The sequence below is a fragment of the Vanessa tameamea genome, chromosome 14 (assembly GCF_037043105.1).
Source record: "Vanessa tameamea isolate UH-Manoa-2023 chromosome 14, ilVanTame1 primary haplotype, whole genome shotgun sequence".
In the NCBI taxonomy this organism is placed as follows: domain Eukaryota; kingdom Metazoa; phylum Arthropoda; class Insecta; order Lepidoptera; family Nymphalidae; genus Vanessa; species Vanessa tameamea.
This window is the reverse complement of record NC_087322.1, coordinates 6,645,038-6,670,473: the sequence shown is the minus strand read 5'-3', so window position 1 is coordinate 6,670,473 and position 25,436 is coordinate 6,645,038. Positions and strand designations below refer to the sequence as shown.

Below are 25,436 nucleotides of genomic sequence, written 5' to 3'. Positions count from 1 at the left end.
ATTCTTTTTTGCTATATATTTTGAGTAGGAGTATGAACGATAGCTAAGTCTATCTAACGCATTTCTTCCTGAGTTACCAAATCAGTGCATGTGCGCAAGAAGAAATCGACCGTGAAGGATTGGAAATTTACAACTAGGTCAATAGGTTCAGAGTTAATAATTTCAAATGAAATATTTGAACTCCATTGACATAAAAAACTAACTGGAAAGATGCGTGTGAATTTAAATGTAAACTTATAACTTTACTTAGTTTGTCGAAAACAATATATATAAACGTCTTTAAAAGTTTTTATAATATTTAGGAACACGAAACGTTTGTACTATCACAATTATTATTCTTTCTTGTGCTCAGCAGCGATGTAAAAATTGTAAACTATTTATCTATTTTTGTAAAAGTGCCATTTTTTACTTTCAATAATTCAATACGACAATATAATTATTGATATGAATCGTATAAGGTATGTTGAATTAAAAATAACTAGCAATTAACTAATATGTAAATTTTATACAGTTGAAAATTGGTTAAGCTACCGCAAATATTGTTAAGTAAAGAAATAAATAAAGGTAAAACGTCAAAGTGTTTACACTTTACAGCCATTTTGCAATCAACAAGACCCAGCTTAAGACCCCAGTACTTAATATACATACATAAAGAAAGATACCCAACGAGACCAAGGGCATAGTCGGCAACTGAGAAAGATCCAATATCTTAATAATATATAAGGCACGTAGACTAAATTACGAGGCGGTCATCCTCATAAAATGTTTGACCAAAAGCTCCAATTGCAGGATAGTGTATCCCATACAATATCGCATCATAAGAAGAACTTGGCATATCACATTGAAGAGAATGCGGAGGGGAAATTGGTGGAAGTCCTAATTATAATAGACATAGCATCATCATGAACTGGCTCATCGACTACCATCCAGACCAGCTTGGAATTTAGAATACCGCTAAAAAAATTGACGCATATCAAGAGAAAAATAAACTGAAACTGCAAAATTTGATTGTGATACTCCATCGATATTTCTCTTGATTATCACTGTCTTCTGAACTAGTATGAATCGTCAGACGTCAGTTTTTTCCCATAGGTACATACTCGTACACCACAAAAATAAAAATATTACAGTAATATATAAGGATTTAATTATTTCTTATTCTTAATTCTAATCAAAATCCTTACTTTTATGTATATATAATATGAGCGTTTGGATGAGAGGGCACTCATTCAATATAACCTATGTAATACAAGGTAACGCTCAAACATACTCGTTGGCAATTACAAGGCTCTTTGAGGAACTTCATTTTTGATGTTTATTCTAACAGAAAGAAAATAAACATATATTAAATATGCAAATAATAAGCTCTTTGAGGTATCATATTTGTAGCGAATATAATATTTTAATTAATTCTGTAGTTAGGTTGGCGAAGGTTAGACAATATATGGGTTGATGTCAGTCACCTCCACGTGGTGCACCCTGTCAACAGGGTCGACGGGCTTGCTCGTCGGCCACAGCTAACGACTGACGCGGCGATATGCTACAGGGCCGCTCCCGATACTCCTCTGGTCAGCAGAGTGGACTGTGTGAGCGGCCTCGTTGGCAATAAGGCGCTCGTGACGAGCTTGGCGGTGTGGTTACACAGTGGTGGTTAGCGGCGGAGCCAGTTATCTTATCCGTCGCAGGGCGTCAGCCCCTGATGCCCGGCCTCCAGTGGCGGACTTGGGGGAGTCCGTCACAGTACGGGACGGAGGCAGACGCAGAGGAGGAAGGCGCGCCTGGCGCACTGGTGCCGCAGCGGTGGTAAGCTACGAGCGTTTCCGTAGATCCACAATTATGCAGCGGGGCGGAAACCCGAGGAAGTTTTAGAGGGTAGGGCAGGGCAGGAGGTCCCTGGGAGTCCACATAACCGTACTGGTGCACCGACCGTACGGGATGCATTGCATGCATTGCATGCGTAAATGCATTTCCTCCTCGTAAAACAAAAAAAAGATTAGACAATATCTATCACATTATTACTAATAACTTCAATTTAACACAAAAGTGATAGACTGGTTAGTCTATAAATAAATGTATATTGTTCCATTTACAAGTCTTCATCTGGTTTTGAAATACAACGGCTGACGTCCACGACAAAATATATTCGACGGCAAAAGGTGACGTCAGCCTATATATAACACTTCGCTTCTCTAAATTACCATAGGTTTTTAAGTACGGTACACATTTCATTATTTAAATTAAATATCCTTTTTGAATACATTTTAAGTGATAACATTTATGATTTATTCCTATTTTTTTAGGATCATTTGTTCAGCTTCAGACATTACGTCAATTTCGTTTTAATATTTTTTAAAGTAAAACATCTCTAAAACTTAAGTAAATAATATAACAATTATATGTTAAATTAGCTATTTTTGTTGAATCAAAACATAAGTTTTATAAAATACTGGCACATAACACGCCTGCTTACATATGTATATGCAATATCTTTATGACACTCATTTAAACCCGAAACATTTCGAAAAAGGAACGCAAACTTAGGAATACAAAAAAATTTACACACACAGAAAAAAATATTGGCGTCTAAAACTCAACCGTGTACAAATAAAATTATATACATAATATAATAAGAGTGTATATTATTCAGACGTCAATAAAAAGGTGAGTATAGGATTATAAAATTACATATTAAGTTAGTTATAACTGCATGTTTAGGTTATACGAGTGACTTGGTGGTACTGCTCTGTGCAAGTCCGTCTGGCTAAGTACCAACCACTCATCAGATATTCTACCGGCGAACATCCATACTTAAATTGTTGTTTTTCGCTTTGAATGGTGAGTAAGCAAGTGTAACCGGCACAAGGGATATAACATCTTAGCTCCCAAGGTTGGTAACGCATTAGTGTGATGTAACACATGGTTAATATTTCTAACAGCGCCAATCATAGACATTGGTGGTGGTGACCACTTAACATCAGGTGTCCCATTTTTCCGTCCGCCTGCCTATTACGTAAAAAAACAAGAAGAAACAGTCTGACTGTAGATAACGGGTTACTTAGTACGTGTAAATGAAAAATACCGGTTTTTCGTATTCGTCAGAAATGTGAAAACTTTTTCATTTCCGAAGCACATGTACTTACGAGTATCTTATGAAGTACACTTAGTATTAGTATACTTAGTATAAGTTATAATAATGACCAGTTCAATTGAAATCATTTGAATTCACTATAATATATTGTCATCGAACACTGATCTTATAATATGCAATCAAAATCCATACTAGAGATAAAGAGAGTGAGAGAGAGAGAGAGAGATTGAGATAGAAATAGTTTTTAAATTATTCTCTTCTAGAAATTTGTAAGTAAATAGTATTTACTTTTGTTAGACTTATACGTAGAGTAATTTTATTCCATATTTATTTAGTGTTAGTGATGTTATACGAATAAGTCGTATTTCTAAATCCATTCACAAATGAAACTCGGGCTAAGCCTCGTCGATAGCGTATTCAGTTCGCGTTTCATCGCGTTATACATAATACGAAATCTTACTTGTAGAAAATACAACCCGTGTTTTATATTAAGTTTATACATCAGTAGGAAATCTGGGTTCACCCCAGAGGTCATAAAATCTTTTCGCTTTAATATTCGATACCTTCAGGTGTTATGTAAAATTATATAAGTATTCATATCAATATATTTTGTATGATTTACTTTGTGTAACAAGAAATGATAGATTTTTCTTTTATTTTAATGTTTTTAGTTTATAGTGAGTTTTTAGAAATGCTACGGATAGACTGTACGATCACTTCTTATTTTGCTGGGGTGCGTTTTCAGTAAACAAATTAGCAATGAAAGTTATGAAATACTGAAAGTTATAAAACATTTTACCTATATTATGAATATTGATTACATGTTGCATGTATTTAATAAGAGCGATATTTGAGTTGGTCGTTATATATATTGTGTAACCAATATTTAGGTAATTGTAATTTTCAACCATAGATTACAATTAGGTAATACACATATAGTTAATATAATCTTTATATTTAAGCACTGTTATATATGCGCAAAAGTTTTGGAGAGCGTTTCGGGTCGGCCAACTTAGATTGCGTTTGAGATTTGATGACTAGTAACATGATAGTGATGTATTGATAAAATAGTAATTCAGTGCTTATGTGTGACCCTAATTGTTTGCTTTAAATTAGGCTGAGCAAAATTTTTCAGCATTGTTTTAAAAAAATGATTTATACTAGTATCTCAACGTGTTAGGACCATACGACCGTTCTTGAGTGGAGTAAACGTAGTTTTTCTCACTAATTCATGCATTTTCTTTATTTAAACTGTTTTATGCGTTTTATTCAATTTAAAAAAAACAAATGTTATAATGTTTTATTCATCTTAAATTAAATTTCATAATAGAAATTTAGTACTTGAAAAGTCAGAGTTGCTTGGATTTGACTTTCGACCGTCCGCTGAGATCCGCATCAGTGCCGTCTTGATTTTTATTTAAGTTGGATTGATTTGGACAATCATTATTTAAAAAAAAACTTCAAAATATTTAAATTTAAATTGTGTTGTCATAAAGCTTTGACGTGCAATTTTTTGACATTTGTTTGTTTATATGTAAATCACTATAGTTTTGTATGGAAATTTCAATGCTCCAGTTTTTCATAGTCGAATGATTTAGTATTTTAGTTGTTTTACGTTCGTGGTTTGTTTATCATTGATATATTGATAGGGCTAAAATATATACTTTTTCTTTTTTTTTAAAATATTTATACATTGTATCCATTTTTATTTAAGTGGTTGAAACGGAAATAAGCGGAGGGGATACAGACTGAATTTGTTTTATACTTTTATACCATATGTATACTATATTACCATTGGAAAACTATGGTAGGCAATATAATTTGATTTATTATCCGCGTGACTTTTCACGTGTATGTACAATTAAGGCTTTTTGTGATCTTATTTCTGGAATACTCCATCGAACACATTTCACAAACCTACCGAATTTTAAGTATTACAGTATCTTAAGTACTAATAGAGTATTTCTTTTTTTAAATAAATGTTGGACAACAAGGACAAACAACAACAAAAACTAATAGAGTATTAGAGTTAGAGTTTTAGTCTATAGGTAACGCAAGCTCGAATTTAAAAAATTCGAACTTTTCTTATTTTTGTTCAACTCGGCCCAAGCTTATCATCGCTCCGGCCGTGGGAGAGCCGCAAACATCGTGCTGCCATTTGCACACCGGTATGGCGTGTTCCTTGACTTTGTACGGTTCACCCATATGGGTGGACGCTCTTACTGATCATAACCGGACTCTACTTGTGGTGAGAGAGATATGAGGCTACCACACGGTGTCGTGGACGGCGGTGGCAATCATCCATGGAAAAGATAGAGACAATTTGGTAATATTAGGTACTTACATATGAAATTGTCGTTTTGTACGGAAGGAATATAAAGTCATTTTTTTTGTAAAATATATTTAATTAATCCAAGTATGCACCGTTGTTGTATACAACACATAAACAAAATAGTAGTAAGTTAAGTCTACATGCGTTCTGAATATTGTCTACGCCTATGAAAGTTTCATATCAATAGTGAAATGGACAAGTAGGGAATTTTTTCGTGAATCCAGAAATAACAAACCATACTTATTATTTTATAATATTTATTATTATAAAAAGTAAATAGATACTTATTTAATTGTAAAATAAATGAATATTACATAATAGAATTCAGACTTCTATATACAAAACTCTATAGCCAGTATTGTATATTATTTCTAATCAATAAAGTGTTTAAAATATTTGGTTGACATACTTTCCTATTTCCGCACTCCGCTTTTGCCAACATATGCGAGCGAATGAGCCTTCTGCGTTAATATTCACGTTAAAGAGCACTCGCGCCACTAAACAAGGCTATTTAATTATTTCAAAACTTCACGCTCTAAAAGTAATTATTAAATAAAAACCAATAATTATTTAAAATCTCTTTTGGAACACTTTCTTTTTTCATTTCTATATTTAATCCAAAAATGGTCCACGTTGAGTACACTTAATATTTGATGAAACCCGGATCTACGGGTCTATCTAGTCCTGTAAAGCTATTCTGTAAAAAAGATTTACAATTCAGTGTTCAGAAAACTCTACGATTGTAAATTATTTGTAAGCCTGTATTAAGCGGCTTACCAATTAATTTAAAGAAGCTAGCTTAAAGAAAAATCAATATTTATAGCCAATTGGTCATTTAATTTCTAAAAGAAGATAAATTCCTTTGCAAAAACAACGGGTACTTTTGATTTATTCTATTAATTTCGACACAAGTCGAGATGGCCCAGTGGTTAGAACGCGTGCATCTTAACCGATGATTTCGGGTTCAAACCCAGGCAGGCACCACTGAATTTTCATGTGCTTAATTTGTGTTTATAATTCATCTCGTGCTCGGCGGTGAAGGAAAACATCGTGAGGAAACCTGCATGTGTCTAATTTCAACGAAATTCTGCCACATGTGTATTCCACCAACCCGCATTGGAGCAGCGTGGTGGAATATGCTCCATACCTTCTCCTCAACGGGAGAGGAGGCCTTAGCCCAGCAGTGGGAAATTTACAGGCTGATTATGTTATTATGTTTATGTTATTAATTTTAGTATTAACAGTTACAAAAGGGATTCGATGCAACAAAATATAAAAGTTATTATCTACTCATGTAAAAAAATTTTTGTTTGGTAATTTAATCAAATTTAATTTATTTTATTTAGATTTTTAAGAAATTACTCACTTTGACAAAAATATTAGGTAACTTCAATTGACTTTCTCCTTTACATATTAAAAGTTACAAACAATAAAAAAAAATATCGAGTGTCTGGTTGAAATAACTGCTGAAATATGCTTCCATCCGGCCGTAATAGCAATTTTAAGCTCTCAGATGTTCTGTTAGGCTGGGTGTTCAGCTCTAACACATTGTTTTAGTAAGCTCCATAGATGCTCAATGGGATTGAGGTCGGTATTTCGTGCTGGCCAATCTAAACGGCGTATCCCGACTTCCCGACTTCCATTTAGGACCCCTTGCTGATCTTCCACTGTGTGTATCGACTTCTAGAAGTCTCTCTTGATGGTGAATGTGCTAACACTCACATTTATAATATCTTCAAGATTGGTTTTGATGTTATTATAGGTAGAACTCCGATTTCGTAATTTGGCTCACAATATCTAATAATTAATCGTCCCTGGCCTCATTATATCGTTTTCTTCCCGGTCAAAGATGCGGTTTCTTGAAACCTATACCAGGTCCTCTGCACAGTGTCCCGACTGTCACCAAGCCATTCCGACACATAACATTGAGTACAGCCTTCTTGAAGAATGTGGTATAAAATTTGTCACGAAAAACCAATTTAAACAATTTTACATCAAGATCGATTCAATAATTTTACAAAAAAACCCTTTTTTGTTTATTTATAGCACAATATCCAAATACATACTGCAAGCTATTGCTCGAATCGAAGGGAATACTATTAAATAACTTTAAAATTTTCAAATTTGGAATATTTTATTTTACTTTTCAGTATTTTTTAATTCAAATACAATTGTTTCTAATTAATTGAATACATATAAAACCTCTTTTTTATAATTTTCATAGTTGCACAGAAAAGTATAGGTGCCTGTTTTTTTGCAAATGGGTTCATATAAATTGCTTTACTGTTGCAAGACGAGAAAGCAACTGCAATTACCAATTATTTGCTGTTATCTTACGCTACATATTTCAGTCAAAGCAATTTTTACGCCTGCATTATATTTGATATTCCTGAAAAGAAAATTTAATGTAATTTTAAGGGATTATTTGCATACTTTGTAGTAGAACGTTATAAAATAAATAGATACGTTTAGAAATCTGGCATAAAATTCCGTTTGTGTATCAAAGCGTTGTAAATATCAAGATTATAATAAAGTACCGTACCGGTGAATACAGGTAAAAATTCTAACGAAAGGCTTTCAATCAATTGTATAGACCTTTGTACAATAATATAAAAATACATGTTCTGACTGATTGCTTCATCTAAGCACAGATAATACATTTGAACCTAAAAAGCTAAAACGACATCGTATTTAAGTAATCAGTACGTTTTTTTTATGGTCCGTTTATAAATGGCTCAAAAGGGATGACACTTACGACAGTTAGTATGGAGAACCGTTATAAGTATAAGGTACTCTATTTTTATATACATATATTAGTGTTACTGTAAATAGTCTTCTTTTATACAACAAGATAAAAAATATTTTTAGAGGGTTATTACAAAGTCAACCCCAAAATCGATATAAAAGTACATGTGAAGTTTTGTTGATCTATTTACAGATGGTTAAGTTAAAGTAATGGAATTTGATCTTTCCGGGCTCTGTTACACATAAAGAAGCGGTTTCCCTTTTTTATATTTAATCTCTCAAGAGGTTAAAATGTTTCCTTATTCCATACTCATATTTTCTTAAAACTTAGTAGGCACACCTACTTCTTTGTGCAAATAATAAAATGTTCCATATACAACAATCATACTCAAAAGAGGTGCAATAGGGTGGTGAAGTTTGTGGAGAGAACGTATTCCACGGCGGATTAACCGCAAGCTAGGTATAAATATTCCATAAAATATAACTATAATCTATTCCAACCATAAGACAACAAAAGCCAAATTACAACATTTGACATTAAATTGACGAAATTTCGTTCGTTGGTCGGCAGCTTGAATAACCTATGACATTCATTATGGATTTGCGAAAAATACTAGAAGTAATATTAAAGTGGATATAAGTGATAAAGTGTAATTATGTTGTATTATGAAAACAAGTCATATTAATCACGAACTGTTAGTAGTTTAGAATATACTTGAGCAAATCGCATGGGTTGCGTCAATCTAAGGTTTATTTATCTATACCTTCTTTGATTTAAATAGACAATAGATACCTGTCTCACAAAATTCTCAGTTCTCCCTCTTTAGGCGTGCCACGGGAAATAAAAATATACAAAATTTATAGCTTACATCAACGATCAATAGATGGTGCTGTTGATGACTTTCTTAGACGCGCTATGGTTTTCTCTACGCGGCTCAGTATGTTAAGTAGAAATATTGTTCGTCGACGTTGCTTCCGTGGTATATGGTTATTTTATAAATGCCTTCATCGTTTAATCTGTATGATAGTAAGCATCGTCTATCGAGCGACGTAAAATAATGAATTACGTTATATATAAATATTATTGGTTATTAAAAAATAACGTTATATTTATGAACAGAAACAATCTGATAAAAATATTGTCTTAAAAATTGCTTTTCAAGTATCGGATAAAAAATTCCATTGAAAATGTTTTGTGTGTGTCATTATTGATAGATGATGATATGAATCGCAAATACGCCGGGACATTACCTGTTATAATAGTACCGTAACGTCATATTTATATTAACAAAATGATTGAATATGAATAAAATTATGCGATGTTAGAAATATATTAAAGAAAAAAGATAAAAGAATCAAACCTGATGAAGACTATTTAAAATTTCGCGTTTAATCGATACTTATACCAACTGACTACCAAAGCACAAAACTACTGAGTCTAGAAATCTGAAAATTGGAACATAGGTTTATTTTATTATGTAAGAATCCGCGAAGAAAGGATTTTATATATTTTCAAGTATAATTTTTATGACGTTTACCAGTATAATTTTTGTCTAGTAAATACTGACATAGTTATTATTAATATCATATTATATCTATAATATGATAGGACTATAATAAATTTACCCTTGTCCATGTTTAATAGTTGGTAGAGATAGACACAATATGCTTGATGATATATGTATATGCCGGAAAAGGCCATCCGTTGTGAAAATGGACGAAATCAGGCAGCGCACCGGTAAAGATTAATAATAGGTACAGGTACTTATTATAGGTCTATAATGTTCAAATAGGTATTTTAATTGCATACAAAATTATGTTAAGATGAACTAGTCATACTTAATTTGTTATTATGCGTTTAAAATAATGCATTTGAAAAGTATGCGAAGTTATATATATATAATTCAAATTGCAATAATGTATGAAAATATTTTCCTTTTCAATTACTTGCTATAAATGTATTGCTTATTCACCAATGAAAACTAATTTTTTTAAAATATATTCGCTCAAAGTCAAGGTAACTTAAAGGACCTATATAATAACTAAAATCCCTAAACGCAGGCAAACTTTCTAAAGGCTGGCAAACTCAGCGTCGCCTCGCGCTCCAATCGCGGCATCGGCCAGACGAGGCGAGAGCAAGTGAAACGAAACAGTCAGCATCACGTGTACTAGCGTGGTGGACGTGTACCGCTCCGCTCCGCTGCGATATTCACGCGCTACTTGACAGTTGTGCCGTGTTCTATAATGACTGTAGTGTATTATTGTGAAACATAGTGGATGTTGCTTTGAGTTTGTGTACGTGCTTATGTCAATAACAATCTTATATTCATTACACGTATTGCTATAAAGTGAGGCGGGATGAGAGAGGTGAACGCTCGTCACAGCGGCGCCGACTCTCACCGGCTACTATTGTCTAAGTGCCACGGAATCTTGGTCCTTCCCATCGAATTCCATTGATGAAACATCCGCCTCTCGATGTGGACTGCACGCGAAATACTTACATTGACGATTAGTCACAAAAACAAATTGTTTACCCAAGCCGCCAATGAAGCACAGATAAGATATAACATGTCTTGTCTCTATCGATAAATATTATGTCTATTGTTGTATCGTACAGAACATAATACGGCCAAGTGCCTATGCAAATATCCTTATATTTATGCGAGCTATTGTAGATAAAACAAACTAACTGTTCATATACTTCGTAATGTTATGTACGTGTAATAAAAAAGGCATATTTTGATATAAAATCGTTTTGTTGTATTGTAAATATTTTTTATTATTTCATACTAAATACCTTGACAAGATATATATATATATATATATATATATATATATATATATATATATATATATATATATATATATATACATGCAGTAGGTATATAATACAATATATCAATACCTATTATTGTAAAAAGCTTCCAGTTAATATAAATTTTCTGAATATAATCATTATGTAAAAACATGAAACAATTTATTTACGGTGACAGCATAATTTAAATAATATTTTCATTAACACTCCATTGCTCTCAGCTCAGGGTAAATTATAATCTATTATAATTAACAAAGCTGATTCTGCAGGGAAGATATTAATTTAAATAATAAACGCCCGCTAAGTACACACATTTGAATATTGATAATAGGTATTTTTATTAATTTTTTTAATAAATAATATGCAGTCACAAATTATAACTTATTTACCTGACCCAATTCGAGGAACGTAAAACATTTTACGCATTTTTGTTCAACAATCACATGAGATATACAACAAACAAAAGCCAAGGAATTCTCATTACTTTTTTCGATTGGTGTTATTTTCCTTAAGGATTTTACATTTAATATTGTACACATTCTGTAGGAACATATTTGTACGCAAATATTACAATTATATTTTATTTCATTCGGTTAAATAATCACATATCACTTCCAGTAGGCATCTAAGGCATTTATAAAAAAAAAAATATTATTTTTTAATCATATAACGTAGTGTATAAAACTTTTAATCAAAATATTTTAATTTCATACCAAAGTTAATTATAGTCGAATAATATATCGATGTCGAAATCGTAATATGAAGCAAAAAAATATTAAATTGTATTCTTTATTGAATCTCTCTGACTTTTCCAATTCGATAACGTTTAATATCTTTTATTGCTTTTCAATAGATACTAGAGTAACGATACTCCTTCTTATATTATACCGATTTCAACAAATAACAAATCTTTGGTGTATTCATTGATTGATAGATTGAGCCAGATACGATCACGAACAATTGAGTGCGCGTTAACATCGGGACAATGAACTCGGCCCTGTCGAAGGCTAGATTCATTACAATGAACACAACTAAACCTAATTCTGTTAGCGCTTAATCCTTTTGTTTCGGATTCGAATGTAGGTCAATCTACTGTAATTGGACCGAAATTGGTCAAATATATCATTTTTTATAATAAAAGTTACCACAACGCCCATTTAAATTATATGAATTTTTTGATAAAGATGTTATTTTATTAAGATTATGCGATGATTATGACCAACATTTGTTCTTATTAAAACATGCCGCTATAGAAAAATATGCAAATTGCAGATTTTCATTTAACGTTCACGTAAAAAATTAGCCACTCTAAAAGTATTTCATAAATAAAGGAAGTTTATTTGATTAACGGAAGCACGTTGATAAGTTAATAAAGGCGAACCATAGAATGAGGCTGATTTCCGCTCAAGGCTCCGTAGTCCTTGCTGTCTACTTGACCTGATTTCTGATACAATTCTTCTGTGATTTCACCAGAAGTCACTTTTATAACGAAATATATCGTAATACAAAGCTACGTAGAATATATCAAAGTTTTTATTATTAGTCTATATGTTACAAGAAACTATTTCTATCTGCTAATATTACTACATATATCTTTTAAGTCGAGTTGTTCAAAATAAAACATTTCGTAGATACCATGAAACGACCAAAGAATATCGCATTAATATTATTTATTTAAAATATATTGCCACTAATATATATCGAAGGTAATAAAACCACTATGATAAGAAGGTTAGTCCTAAATATAAGTATTACGAGCAAAGTTAAGTGTAACTACTCTATTCTTAAGTGTACTTCATATAATACTGTCCTTACTGCTTATTTCTTTCCGATCATTCTGTAATCGTACCGTAACCAATAATTCGTAAGACCAATTAAAATAATACGATAAATCTCTTAAAACAACTTTAATTATAATAAAACAACTAAAACGATGTTGGAGTATACATAAACAGAATTATAACAAACGACTCGTATCTAAATCCAATTATACCTACCAAAATTACCTGCTCTCCTCACGGAGAAAAAACAAAATCTTTGAACAAAAACCGAAACTTTTTCTGTACCACTCAATAGATATAATTTCAGAACGCAAACTAAGGCAACGTCCTCTACGTTTGATTTTAGAATTCAAACCTTAGAAAAGAAACACTTTTAGTTGTGTGTGTGCCATGCTGACAAGTACTAGCTCGTGAGTGTGAGTGAGATGGCGCGGGGAGTAATAATATCCTTTGCCATCTTGGTGCCTTTGATGTCGCTGATAAAAGTCGCGTATGCGCATTTCACGCCAACATGGGCAGTTCATATACCTGCAGGGAAGGAGACAGCGGAGGCAGTGGCATTGGACCATGGTTTCGTCTATCTTGGAGAGGTAAATATATATTTTATTCATTACAATTTAATAATTACGCTGAGCTAACTTGATAACTCAACGGCAAACGAACGAGTGATCTGCTGGATCTGCTCATTTCTTGCAAAAATAACGTTTAGTTGGAGGATTTAAATATAGAATTTCTTTACAAATATATTATTATATCGACACCTCTTGATTTTATTAAATGAAGTTAAATTTAATTAATTTAGGCGTGCAAATAAACAATCAAGAAAACGGTATATGTATTTATCGTCTCACTTAAAAACATTTACTTTATTAAACTGATCAAATTTCCAACTGATCTAGTATGAATAAATATGAAAACTATCCATCCGATTGTGATGAAACATAGGTGTGATGTTCTGCGTTCATCCAAGAACGGAACATCCTATGTATATATATTAATTTTCCGTCAACATTAACGTTCTATGTGGATTCTTATTCTACCCGTGGCAGGCTAACTAGTATATTATAAAAGTAATAGAAATAACATTTTGTAATACTTTTGATTTGCACAAAGTTTGTGTCCTCAGATGAAATTCAATTTAAATATCAATGACCGATGCGAAGGTCTTTTAATTGGATTTGTCGACAGTCCTTTGTTTAATACGCGCTTTTTACATGTACCTACAGGTTTACATTGACTTCGTACGTGTTCGTCGTAATCCAAGTTTTTCTATTTCCCAAGTAATTTTCCGGAACATAAAATATGAATCTACTAATCAGAACAATATTAATTACTATTAATTGCTTAATGGAGTATCGGGAACAATGGACACATGTTTTAACAAGACATCTTTTTATATTCATTATTATGATTATATATTAATAAACTCCTTCTATTGAATCTTCACATACTAGTCTCAATAGTTAGCTAATGCTTAATAGCATTATTCCTATTATTAATTCTTACAACAATGTAAAAATAATGTACATTGCAAGTATTAACATTATTGTTAGCAGATAAACATTATTGTTATTAAGGGATAAAAAATCTAAAAAACAATTTTTTCTACTACTTTTTTGAAATCGTATAAAAATAGGGTTACTATATAAATATGAATACGTTGAAATGAACGTATCGAGTGATTAAACTTGAAAGCGACTGCGCAGTGTATCAAATGACCGCGTCGTCAAGACTGCAGTAAGATAAAATTAGTGAGTTATTTTGAGTAGACCGCATATGCTGCAAAGTCATGTAACAACAACGGATTTGAGGAAATGTTCCATTTAACGTCGCCGCCCACTTCGCTACAATTCATGTGTTGCCGACATCTTCATAAACACTGCCTAAATATGCAAATTATACGGAAAAGACATATGTATTTTGAGTTAAAATATACCGTTATTGTTACGAGTTTGTTTTCAGAAATGTTTTGGTTGAGTTTCTTTATTATTATTATTATTAACTTCACATTTTGTATAATTGAACATTACAAAGGCAACAGAAAACTTTCTTGAAAACGCAATAGGAAACGTTAATACAACATAAGTTGTTCCTTAAATCTTCAAAACTAATTCGACTTCCATTTTAAGTGAGTCCCACCGCAAGAATTGGAGAGACAGAAATAAACAGGAAATTTAAGTGGGAAGACTTATTTATTTAATGTGACAACTTGAATTCATCTGTTTATAACATACTATTTTCGTGGTCGGTAAGGACAGCTCTCAATACTTGATGTATTATAATAATAATATATTTTATTAATTTATGCGCCGGAAATTTAATATTAAAAAGGGCCTACGTGGAAAACTAATCATATAACCTTACGATTAAATACTATTATACATATAAAGGCAAAGCAAAAGTTCTGATAATAATACGTCGCTTATTATAAAAAAAATCTCTGATGTCACCTTTTACGGCCCAAAAAACATACCTGTACTTCTATGCTAATAATATAAATGCAAAAGTAACTCCGTCTGACTCTCTGTTACTCTTTCACAGCTAAACCTCTGAATCTAATTTATTGGTATAGTATATAGATTTTATGGCTAACACCTGACAACCAAACCCTAAAACGCGAGCGAAGCTGCGTGCGATAACTAGTAATCGTATATATGCTATAAATAGAAGTTATATTGGGTATAATTCTCTAAATACGTAAAGATTCTTTTTTTGAATAAAAACATAGATCACGAGGTTCGCCTCATCTAAACATCGTATATCACTATTGTATACCCCATCTTTTATTCCAACAATAGCGTTCAATGGAATACCTACATTAAAATTTTACTGCGACATAGGTTAACAAACATACAAGGTAGTTTCGTCTATAAGTTTAATATAGATACATATATATAGTTTATTCGTGATAAAGGTTTCATTGTTATACGGATTTTATTTATCAGTCATAATATATATTATTTTCATTGTTAAAATAATTAAGATTCGTAAAATGTACGGCATTAGAGATAAAAAGTTATTTTATGTTATGCTAGTTAGCCTTTAAATGTTAATTTATATATTTAATTAATTCATATTCACATTAAATATTTTTGTATCTTCACTTTACAGATATTCATTATATTATAATTCACTTCGAAACACCCTCGTAAAATGTTGAAAATTGACTTACAGTGATATACTATTTAGATACGTGCATCATTGTAAATATTATGGTTAATGTTGCATATCACACTAAGATTTCACGCTCGTTTTCTGCGGTGAATTTCGAATTTCTTCTTGAAGAATATCTCTAAACTGGAGTGCTATATTTTTGAGAAATTTGTATCTCACTTGCAAAATGTTTGAAATCGACTTACGATACGCTGTTTTGAGACTTGTATTTGTTATATATAATGATATTATTATAGTTAATGTCGCATACAAATATACACAAAGGTAAAAAATAAAAAAAGGTAAAAAATATATTTTAAATTTATTTAATTGCGGTTAACGGTAACATAACGTCAAATCAACTCACCCCAATATCCCGCGTTATTATCTTTAATCTCAATATCCAACTTTTTAACTTTCGCCTAAACCGACGATATTTATAAAAACACTGTTTTTTTTTAAGGGCATGCAACTGTCAGCATCATTTAGTCTGAAAGCCGTAGTATGATAGTGAATAGTGAAGAGAATAGATGCTTTGATGCTGAGGCACAAAAGGATGTTGTCATTTTGCCATGGACATACTTTTTATAGTATAGTAGATAGTATGTCATTTTACATCACCTTCCGACCATTTATTTTTAATATAAATTTCAATGTATATTCTCATTAATGTATCATAGCATTTGATAGTATTGTACTTATGTATCTATTTACGTGTAAATCTGAAGTGTGATTTTGTAACTAGGGAATTGTGTACAGGACAATGGTCTTGGTTAATGTGTGTATTTGTTCAGCATGGGTGGCCAAGCGGAGTGAGTTTAAACTATTATCTTATTCACATATTATGTCTCACATGAGTTGTTTATGTTTTTGGTCTTCGCGTTCCGAATCCCTATTGGGAGATTGGACACTCTTAATGTAGGTAAGGTAAAATTGGGTAGATAGGGTAAATAAGCGCTTTAATTTCCGGCCTCACTAATAAACGTATAACGTTTGAATAGTCATACATCAATTTGTTTTAGTCTGTCACCAATAATATATTACGTTTATTAATAATAAAATAATAGTTAAATAAAAAAGGTCGAAAGCAAAGTTTTAATATGATTTTTTAATTAATCTTAAAAGTAATGTTTAAGTCTATACTAAAAAACAAAAGCGGTTATACCAACAAATTCATTTTATCACTCACGCAATTTCTTTATCAACCGTTATCTTCGAAGTATGTCAACTGTTTCATACTGATTAAAAACGTGACAATTTCTTTGTTTTTTTTTTTTATAAGTGCTATTAGTTTTACAGTTAAGTACTCGTAAAATAATTATATGTTCTTTTAATTTTAGGTTCGTGGTATTGCTGTATATGTTAGCGTATTTGAAAACATTTAACGTTTTAAAATAAAACAAAAAAAAAGTTTCTAATCTAAATAAAAAAATGTTTATTCCACAGACACTTCCGTTTACATTTTTGATGTATCTTAATAATAAATGCAATTGTGTTCGAGAGGCAAGAGCCTAAACTAGGTTGCCCTGTACTAAGGGTCTCCTTGATCCCCAGATAAATACATATATAACTAAGTCACTTCCACGTTTGCTGTAGTTCGCTCCGTAGTATTGTCTTGCTTTCTAAATAACGCGATTTTTAAAGTTATTTTCATAAATAAAAATGATAATAAAATTTGATACAGTATGTATATATTTGAATATAAATGTGATAAAAAAAGGCGTGGCTTGCGCAAAGATTTATTAGCCCTGGGTCCCAATTCTTCTAATAAACTGTGATTTTATCGTAAACGAACCGAAAAGTAATCGTTGTCGTTTAGTCTTTTTCTTCTAACAATACAGTCGCGGTTCGATCGAAGTTGGATCGTTATAGACGTATGAACGTATCGTAACCGTTCTAGAATTGGTAGAATTGTCCTCCCAGTACGGTCGATAAATCGCTTGGCTGCTACTACAACTGACTTGGATACTGATTATATCATAATATTGATTTATTGTTACAATATAAAAGGTAGACACCTATTTTTTTCTAAAGCCATATCGCATACTGTAATAATAGATACCTATTGTTTATAATAAGTATTATGAAAATAATGAAAATTGTAAAATTGTTATTACAAGCGGATCGTAATGAGACCGTGATAAACTTGGCACCTAATTTGTTTTAAGCGCTGATATGACATAAAAACGATTTCGCAATTATCTCGAAAATAACGTTTAATACGTTTAGTATTAATAATTTATATATTACTTTTACCTACTATTACACAGTTAAAGTAAAATTTTGATTGTTATATTTTACAAATGATTTATAGATGTTAGAATTATTTTTTTGCATGCTCATAATAATTACCAAACCGAGATCGATGGCGATGGATGATTTTAAACAGAAGACGTATTCCTCTGTTGTCGTTTAAAAACGGGCAAGTAATTCCTGTTTATAACTCATCTCGTGCTCGGCGGTGAAGGAAAAGATCTTCAAAAAACTTGCATGTGCCGAATGAAATTCTGTACATGTACATGCATCTTGTATGCACTGTAGCACCTTGGTTATGGTTATTAGCGCAGCGTTACCTAGGACATACAGGATGTTAAATTACTTTTATACGATAATTACAATATTCACTTCATCATAAATATTTAATATTATGATATCTCATTTATGTCATATCTCTAACAAGTCAATTGAAGATCAAAATGCCATTAGTATAATATAAAGAAATAAGCTTAAGACCTTTCAGTAAGTACAAGAAAATGCCCGGGACAGAGAGAACATTTAACAAACATTTTATCAAAGAATTTCATTAAGTTTTTTTTTTAGAAATATATTATTATTATACTTACTTCAAATGTTTGCAACTGTTATTTGATGTTAGATATACAAATTCCTGTTTCGCATAGTAAAGCACTCTTAGAAACTACAACATAAATGCACAAATAATTTTAGGAATTAAGATGATACGTACTTTGTGTGTTACACTGGCTCACTCACCCTTCAAAAAGAAACAACGATACTGAGTATGGTTGTTTGGCGGTAGAGTATGTGTCGAGTGGATGGTACCTAACCAGACTTGCAAAAAATACTAAAACAAAGTTGAACAATAGAGGCTGGATGTAATCTGAAAATAGAGGTTAGAATAATTTTGATGTTACATAATGCACATTATCCTCAAAGTAATAAAGAGCTTTACGATGAGTTTTTATTAAAATTGAAAAAAATTAACTCTAATGGATCCACAGTCTGCATTCCTGGAAAATAAACTAATGGCCATTTTCATTTCTTAACTGTACATTACGGAAGACCGCTGCTCTTTTAATTTTAGCTGTTTCTCTAGGTCGCCTTTTTGTGTTTTTAGTGTAATTAATATAGCAGCAATAATCTCATTTCATAATGGATGAATATAATCAGATTATATTACTATTTACTTTATAACAATTATGATAGTGATCTTCTTGCACCTCTGATATTCAATTAATAAATACTGATGTGATTCAGATAGATTCGGACTGAAGCAAAAAGTAATCTACACTAAAATGACTGCTTTAAACATGAGACATATGATATTAAGATCGGTCACAGAGTGAGAGATTTGCCAATAAATAAAGTATCATTCTATACATTTATTTGGACTTAACGTAACATAATTGCTATAGTTGGCTGAATATGATAGGAAGAGAATTTAAATGATTATTGAATCGATTCTCCAAACAAATTTATTTTTGATAGCGTTGGTAAGTGTGATTGTAAGCGGTCAACCACTTCCTATGTACATTGACGTGGTAAGAAATTTAGCCATTCTTTACAACGCTACCAACCTTGGGAACTAATTTGTTACTTCCCTTGTATAGTTACACTGGCTCACTCACACTTCAAACACACAACAATACTTAGTATTGCTACTTGGTTAAAATATATGATGGGTGGCCATAGGTGGATATACGGGCTTGCACGAAGCCCTATTACCGAATATACTCTAGTTAACACTTTATTTATTTTAAAAAACAAAAAAATATGGTCCAATGAAGACCGAAAAATAAATTGCAGTTGTGTAAAATTGTCTGAAAATAAGTCAGTTCTTGATAATTATACAGGTAATGGTATAAGCACCTGAAACTTATTGAAATGTTTACACAAATATCATGAGATATGCGTTTTATGCGCTAAATGTTTGGAGAATATAATATTTTTACCAAATTTTGTTCGAAATATTTTTTTACTATAACATCAAAATTTCTTTTTTAATGATTACAATGTATCTGTGAGAACAGACTCGACTGTGAATGTCAGAAAGTGATATGCAATAAAATTACGAGTATAACCCTTAAACCCTTAACATTTTTTGCTATCCGAGCCAAATTATCGTGTCACTGTAATTCGATTTCCAATTTTTTTACTGAGCATCGAGTGTCAAATTGGTTTTTAATAGAATATGTACATATTTGCTAGATTTGCATAGAGTATGGTCTAGTGATTGCTACATATTGGTTATACGAATATATTAATCGAAATACTCTCTGTAGGTTCAGCCTATTGTGTGCCTATCGTAATCTCGCATCGGGTCGGGGTTCATCATAAATTGTTATGTTTTTAATGATGCCTTTCATCAAAAATTTATGGTCGCATATAATAACATAGAAACGTCATGTAAATTGTTTTAGAGAAAAATTCGGAGCAATCTAAAATGTTAGGTAAGCACAAAGAGACATCGTTGGCATCGTCGCTCGGAATAAGAGACGTTCATCGTAGTTCAAATAACAAGCACAGAACGGGGCCGTGCCCCTTTCTTTGTAGATTATCCGCATATGCCGATAAATATTATTTCAACTGTACCAAATGACTCGCAAAATTTTTCGAAAAGTACATTGGGTAAATCAAAGAATAATTATATCGATGTTACTCTAAATGTAACAAAGATATAATTATTATTTACATTATTCATCGACAAAGTGATTACTGATATGTATTAATGTTTATAAAAGACGACCAATAACACGGTTTATTAAACCTGACCTGACCTGACTGACCATCTGATATCCTCCGAATTACCCACAGTGATCATTTTTTAAGGAATACTTAAAAGCGTAGTAGATATTACAATGTGTGTTCATAACTATAGTCACACGGGACGGCAATACGACCTGAGAAAGATAAGGTCAACATAAATCATCAGCATTTTTTGTTATCTGATTTACCAAAGTGTAACAAAGCATACGCTATCTCCAGGCTGAAGCTAAGTATACTAATTTCTAGAGATAATTTATTATCATTCTTCAATTTCAATGTACCATTGTAACTGAGATTCTTGTGTTTAGTTTTGTTCTCCATTATGTTTTCACTGATATGACCGGATGCAAAGTCGTCAAAATTGTCGGCAAAATGCCAAAATGCGTTGGCGCCGCGATACGGAGAATGACCTGAGCTTGCAGTAATTGTGTCGTTGTCTTGAAATTATATTTACGTAGGTACGCAATATATTATAACCTGGTACCTATTAGTTTCCTTTATAGTGTCTTCGAAATTGCTTAAACTTATGATTCTTTCATATTTAATGCGGTTACCATTGAACTATTCGTAAGTAATTGTTAATTAAAGCAGTCGTTAGAAACTGCCATTATACGATCATTTGTTGTCTAACAAACAAAAGCGGTGACAAATCGAAAGCCTAACTAAGGAATAGTTTGAGAGGATTGTAAAATTGAAAAAGCAATTGTGAGAGATTCTCAAACAATGAGCGTCGGTTCGGAATGAGATTCCGTTTTCTTTCGAATCCATTCTACATTCGAAAGGGGAGGGCGGGTTCGCGACTGTCTTTTGTGAGGGGCAATCGTCGTCGGCTTAAACGGTCTCCATTGCCTCAGAACGAGGGTGTATAGGGGTTCAAGAAGGGGGTACCTGCTTTGTGTGTCGGCGGCTTTATCATCCACCAGCCACAAACATTCTGCCGCCTGGCCTTTGCTAAACCGATTTCATTAATTTGGCTTATGTTCCATCTATAGTTTGTGATAGCAATGAATTCAGAAGGACGTTGTTATACCTCGCCTCTATTGTTCATATTATATTTAAACGTTTCGTATTTGATTTTTGTATCTCTAATGTTAAGGAAGAATTGTTTTGTAAATTTGTACAACAAAATAAGCTGAGGAAATATTATCATATTATATGTATGGATGTCGATGTCTTTATGAAACAAGCACTTCTTTCATCCTGCGAAGAGGATTACAGTTCCACTCGGCTCGATTTGATACGTTGTCAGAAGATGACATGGAAAGGAAATAAGTTAAATGAGATGCGAGAAAGTTAAAACTGTTTTGTATTTATCACAATTTAAAAATAAATTATTTTATGAAATACTAAGAGAAATTTTCATAAAGAGATTCTATCTCGTCCCATTGTTTTGGAACAATCATCGAGATTAATAAAAATTAAGAGAAGGCGCCTTAGATAACTATAATTTTAAAGTTGAGTACATTGCCTTCGGAATTTGTGTCAGCGTCCTTTTAATATGTATGATTAATTAATTGTTTGGATTATTGGCTTAACCGAGGCAAATCAATGTTGTTTAAAATATCTTTAATACAACCTATATATTGTACCTATATCTGTATTAATATTATAAATGCGAAAGTAATTTTGTCTCTTTGTCAGTCTGTTCGCTTGTCTGTTACTCTTCCGTGGTCAAAATGGTCAAATCACTGAACTAAATTTGATTCTTAATAATTTCTTTCTTAAAATACTAAAACCTGACGATTAACACCTAAAACGCGAGCGAAGCCGTGGTCGACCGTCGGTCGGTTAGTTTTTATACTTGAACATCTAAATTATGTAAATAAGTATATCCTTATGCCCATGCATTGAAAGAAAATATATTTTTTTTAAATTATATGTTAAGAACATATCGAATATATGTAATACCAGTTGTATAATAAAAACTGGTCTTCTTTCCTATTGCTCTCTATCTTAAATTCGTTGACCCAACAAATTGCCGTCTTACAAGTAGTTAGACTGATCCATTTATTTGCGTTTAGAAGACCTTCTTATGTTATGCAAACGATATTTGGGTTTGGGGACTGATACTGAATTGTCAATTCAAAAAGGGTCAAAATGATTCCGTTATGGTATTCTACAGAAGTTGGCTATGTGTATAAGAAATGTTTAAGAATGTTATCGATTTTTTAATATATGTTGTATTAATACAACCATAGAGTTAGAAAATACTAGATAGATCATACATTTTTATTCAGGTTATTAACTTAAGATGAATTAAAAAACTTGTACATTTAAGCGATAAAGTTTTTAAACATTTTTTTTTATTTCAGTCGACTCCTGTGTTAGTTCGTAGTTCGTTTCGCGATTTTATCTCGAGAACAAAATTGGAATTAAAACTCTGATAAAGAAAACCATTAATTCTGCAAACTTTTGGAATTTCCATTGACTCTTACGTTCTACTTACTTGCTATGCGGTTTCGCAAAGTTCCAATGTCTTCGTGATACGTATCATAAAGTTATCTTACTTGTCGAACTATTTTATTATTTCAGTAAAATTATATCGAATATACATATATTATAACTTTAAAAGAAAATAATATTTAAATTAACTGTTCATATGCATTATTAAATTTTGTCATATGTTCTAAATTATTTGGTGAAATCATTTCAATCATTTTTGTGGTATTTGCATGATAGGTATTTTCTACATCATAGAAGCAAAATGCTAATATGCTATATTGCGGTTAATAGGTATATTGCGGTTAAGTTTTAGTAACACGTATAGGGTTATTCAATACACGACATGGATGCAAATCATCAAAGAACTTGTCATCGGTCTGAGCACTTAGCAACCGTTTAAGCTATTATTAATCCCGAACAAAGCAAAACATAATGACATGAAGCTGACGTAGTAATAAGAAGCTAGTCATGTTATTAGCATGTTAGGGACCGATTATGCGTAGATAATAAAGGTTGTCCGATATTCGAGATGAAAAAAAAAACTTGTACCTGAAGTTGTCCTAATGAAGGTCGCTGTTGGGAACGGACATTATTATTACTGCAGTAAGGCTTATCATGTTATATTACCTCGACGAAGGTACAAAATTTTCTTTAAGACTGTCATTAGTGATAAAGATTAAATAGTTTCTACTCGAGTTTTTATTTGAGTCATTAATTTCTGCTCGAAGGCTTGTGTTTTTTTGTTTCGCAAAAGCAATTTTTAAATATAGGACAAGTTCTTTGTTGTTCTTTAAGGTACATGTGAATATTTAATAGGGTATGTTCGGCTAATTTGTTTGCGTAAAGTATTATAAATCTTCGTTCAAGTTTGTAATTTGTTGTATGCTTCCCGCGGCTAAAGTTTCTGAGTAAATTAATTTAATAATAAAGCTCCTATCCTTACTTGTTCATTGGTAAATAATAATTAGATTATTAATGTATTATGTAAAATGACTTCAGGAAATAAACTATATGGAGTTTTAACAATTGATATATAAGGCCGACCTACTCAATGTGTTGTGAGCATTTTCACATTATATTGATATTGTATTATCTATAATAATTAAAAGAACAAACAAAGTGATCGGTACTATTGCACTATTTATAGGACAATATGATTGCCTTAATTAAAGCTATTGAGATAAGAAAATAGTGGAGAGATGTTTTATACGCCGCTTCAATGTTGTTTATTTTTAACCGAACAGCAATACAAAACAAACACGACATTCCTGAGGAATTATGGTGCAATTAGAGTTGCTAATCGTTTGAAATGTGCCTTTGCAATCTGTATTTAAAGACTGGACGACAGACATTTACTGAAAGTGAATAAGCTTTGCTATTAAGGGTTCTGTATGATTTATTACAAATTTCATTTATTACAAGGTTCATTATTTAGTGACGATAATAACTTATTAGCTGCAAATCATCTTATAAAATTATTAATATAATGGCTATTGCTTATTGAGATACATTATATAAATGTAAAATATAAACTAAAGAAATATGTATAATACATACCTACATTACAGGTATGTATATATTTACATTAATAGTCTAGTATTTTTTTTTAAAGTGTAAAGTTGTTTTAATTTTGTATGAATAATTGTGCAATGAACGAAGTCTGTTATAATTGCAACATTTTCTGATGTTAGCATTTAATATAAGGTGCCTAGAAAGTGACCCTATCGACGAGACAGGAAGGCGAAAAAAAATTATAGTGTATATTCTCAGCTCGTGCGACCGCGGTAGGTCGCACGCCGACTTCATAATAAGTCCATTTGAATCCGTCCGTCTTTTATTTGCTCCGCTCGGCCCGCTGAGTCGGTTTAATTCTTTCTTTTTTAGTAACTTGTACTGAGGATTTTGTTTTTATCTTTATCGGTATATTCTTCATTTATACCTCATTTATATTTGATCTTCAAAGTATAATTGTTCAGAGTAATTTTAACACGATTACGCTAAAACTTTTAATGAGAGCAGTTGTCAAGTTGTGTATATTTACATGATAAATTAATGTACTTTTTATACAACGATTGT

The 25,436-nt window shown here is 31.8% G+C and overlaps 2 protein-coding genes across 7 annotated transcripts in view; one reads left to right on the top strand and one right to left on the bottom strand.

The window, feature by feature from the left end:
* The window catches only part of LOC113398573 (alpha-tocopherol transfer protein-like), a 176,499-nt gene that overhangs the window by 73,019 nt on the left and 78,044 nt on the right, over window positions 1-25,436 (bottom strand). The gene's annotated exons all lie outside the window — the stretch shown is intronic.
* Window positions 10,301-25,436, top strand: part of LOC113398796 (furin-like protease 1) — a 162,903-nt gene continuing 147,767 nt past the window's right edge. Inside the window, exons 1-2 of one of the 6 annotated variants that reach the window (XM_026637700.2) lie at window positions 10,301-10,460; window positions 13,069-13,351. In XM_026637700.2, the coding sequence (XP_026493485.2) occupies window positions 13,187-13,351 (165 nt within the window). In that variant the 5' untranslated portion in view covers window positions 10,301-10,460; window positions 13,069-13,186. Of the gene's footprint in view, window positions 10,533-13,056; window positions 13,352-25,436 lie in introns of all 6 variants that reach the window. The other 5 variants (XM_026637701.2, XM_026637707.2, XM_026637702.2 and 2 more) reach the window with 5 other exon arrangements.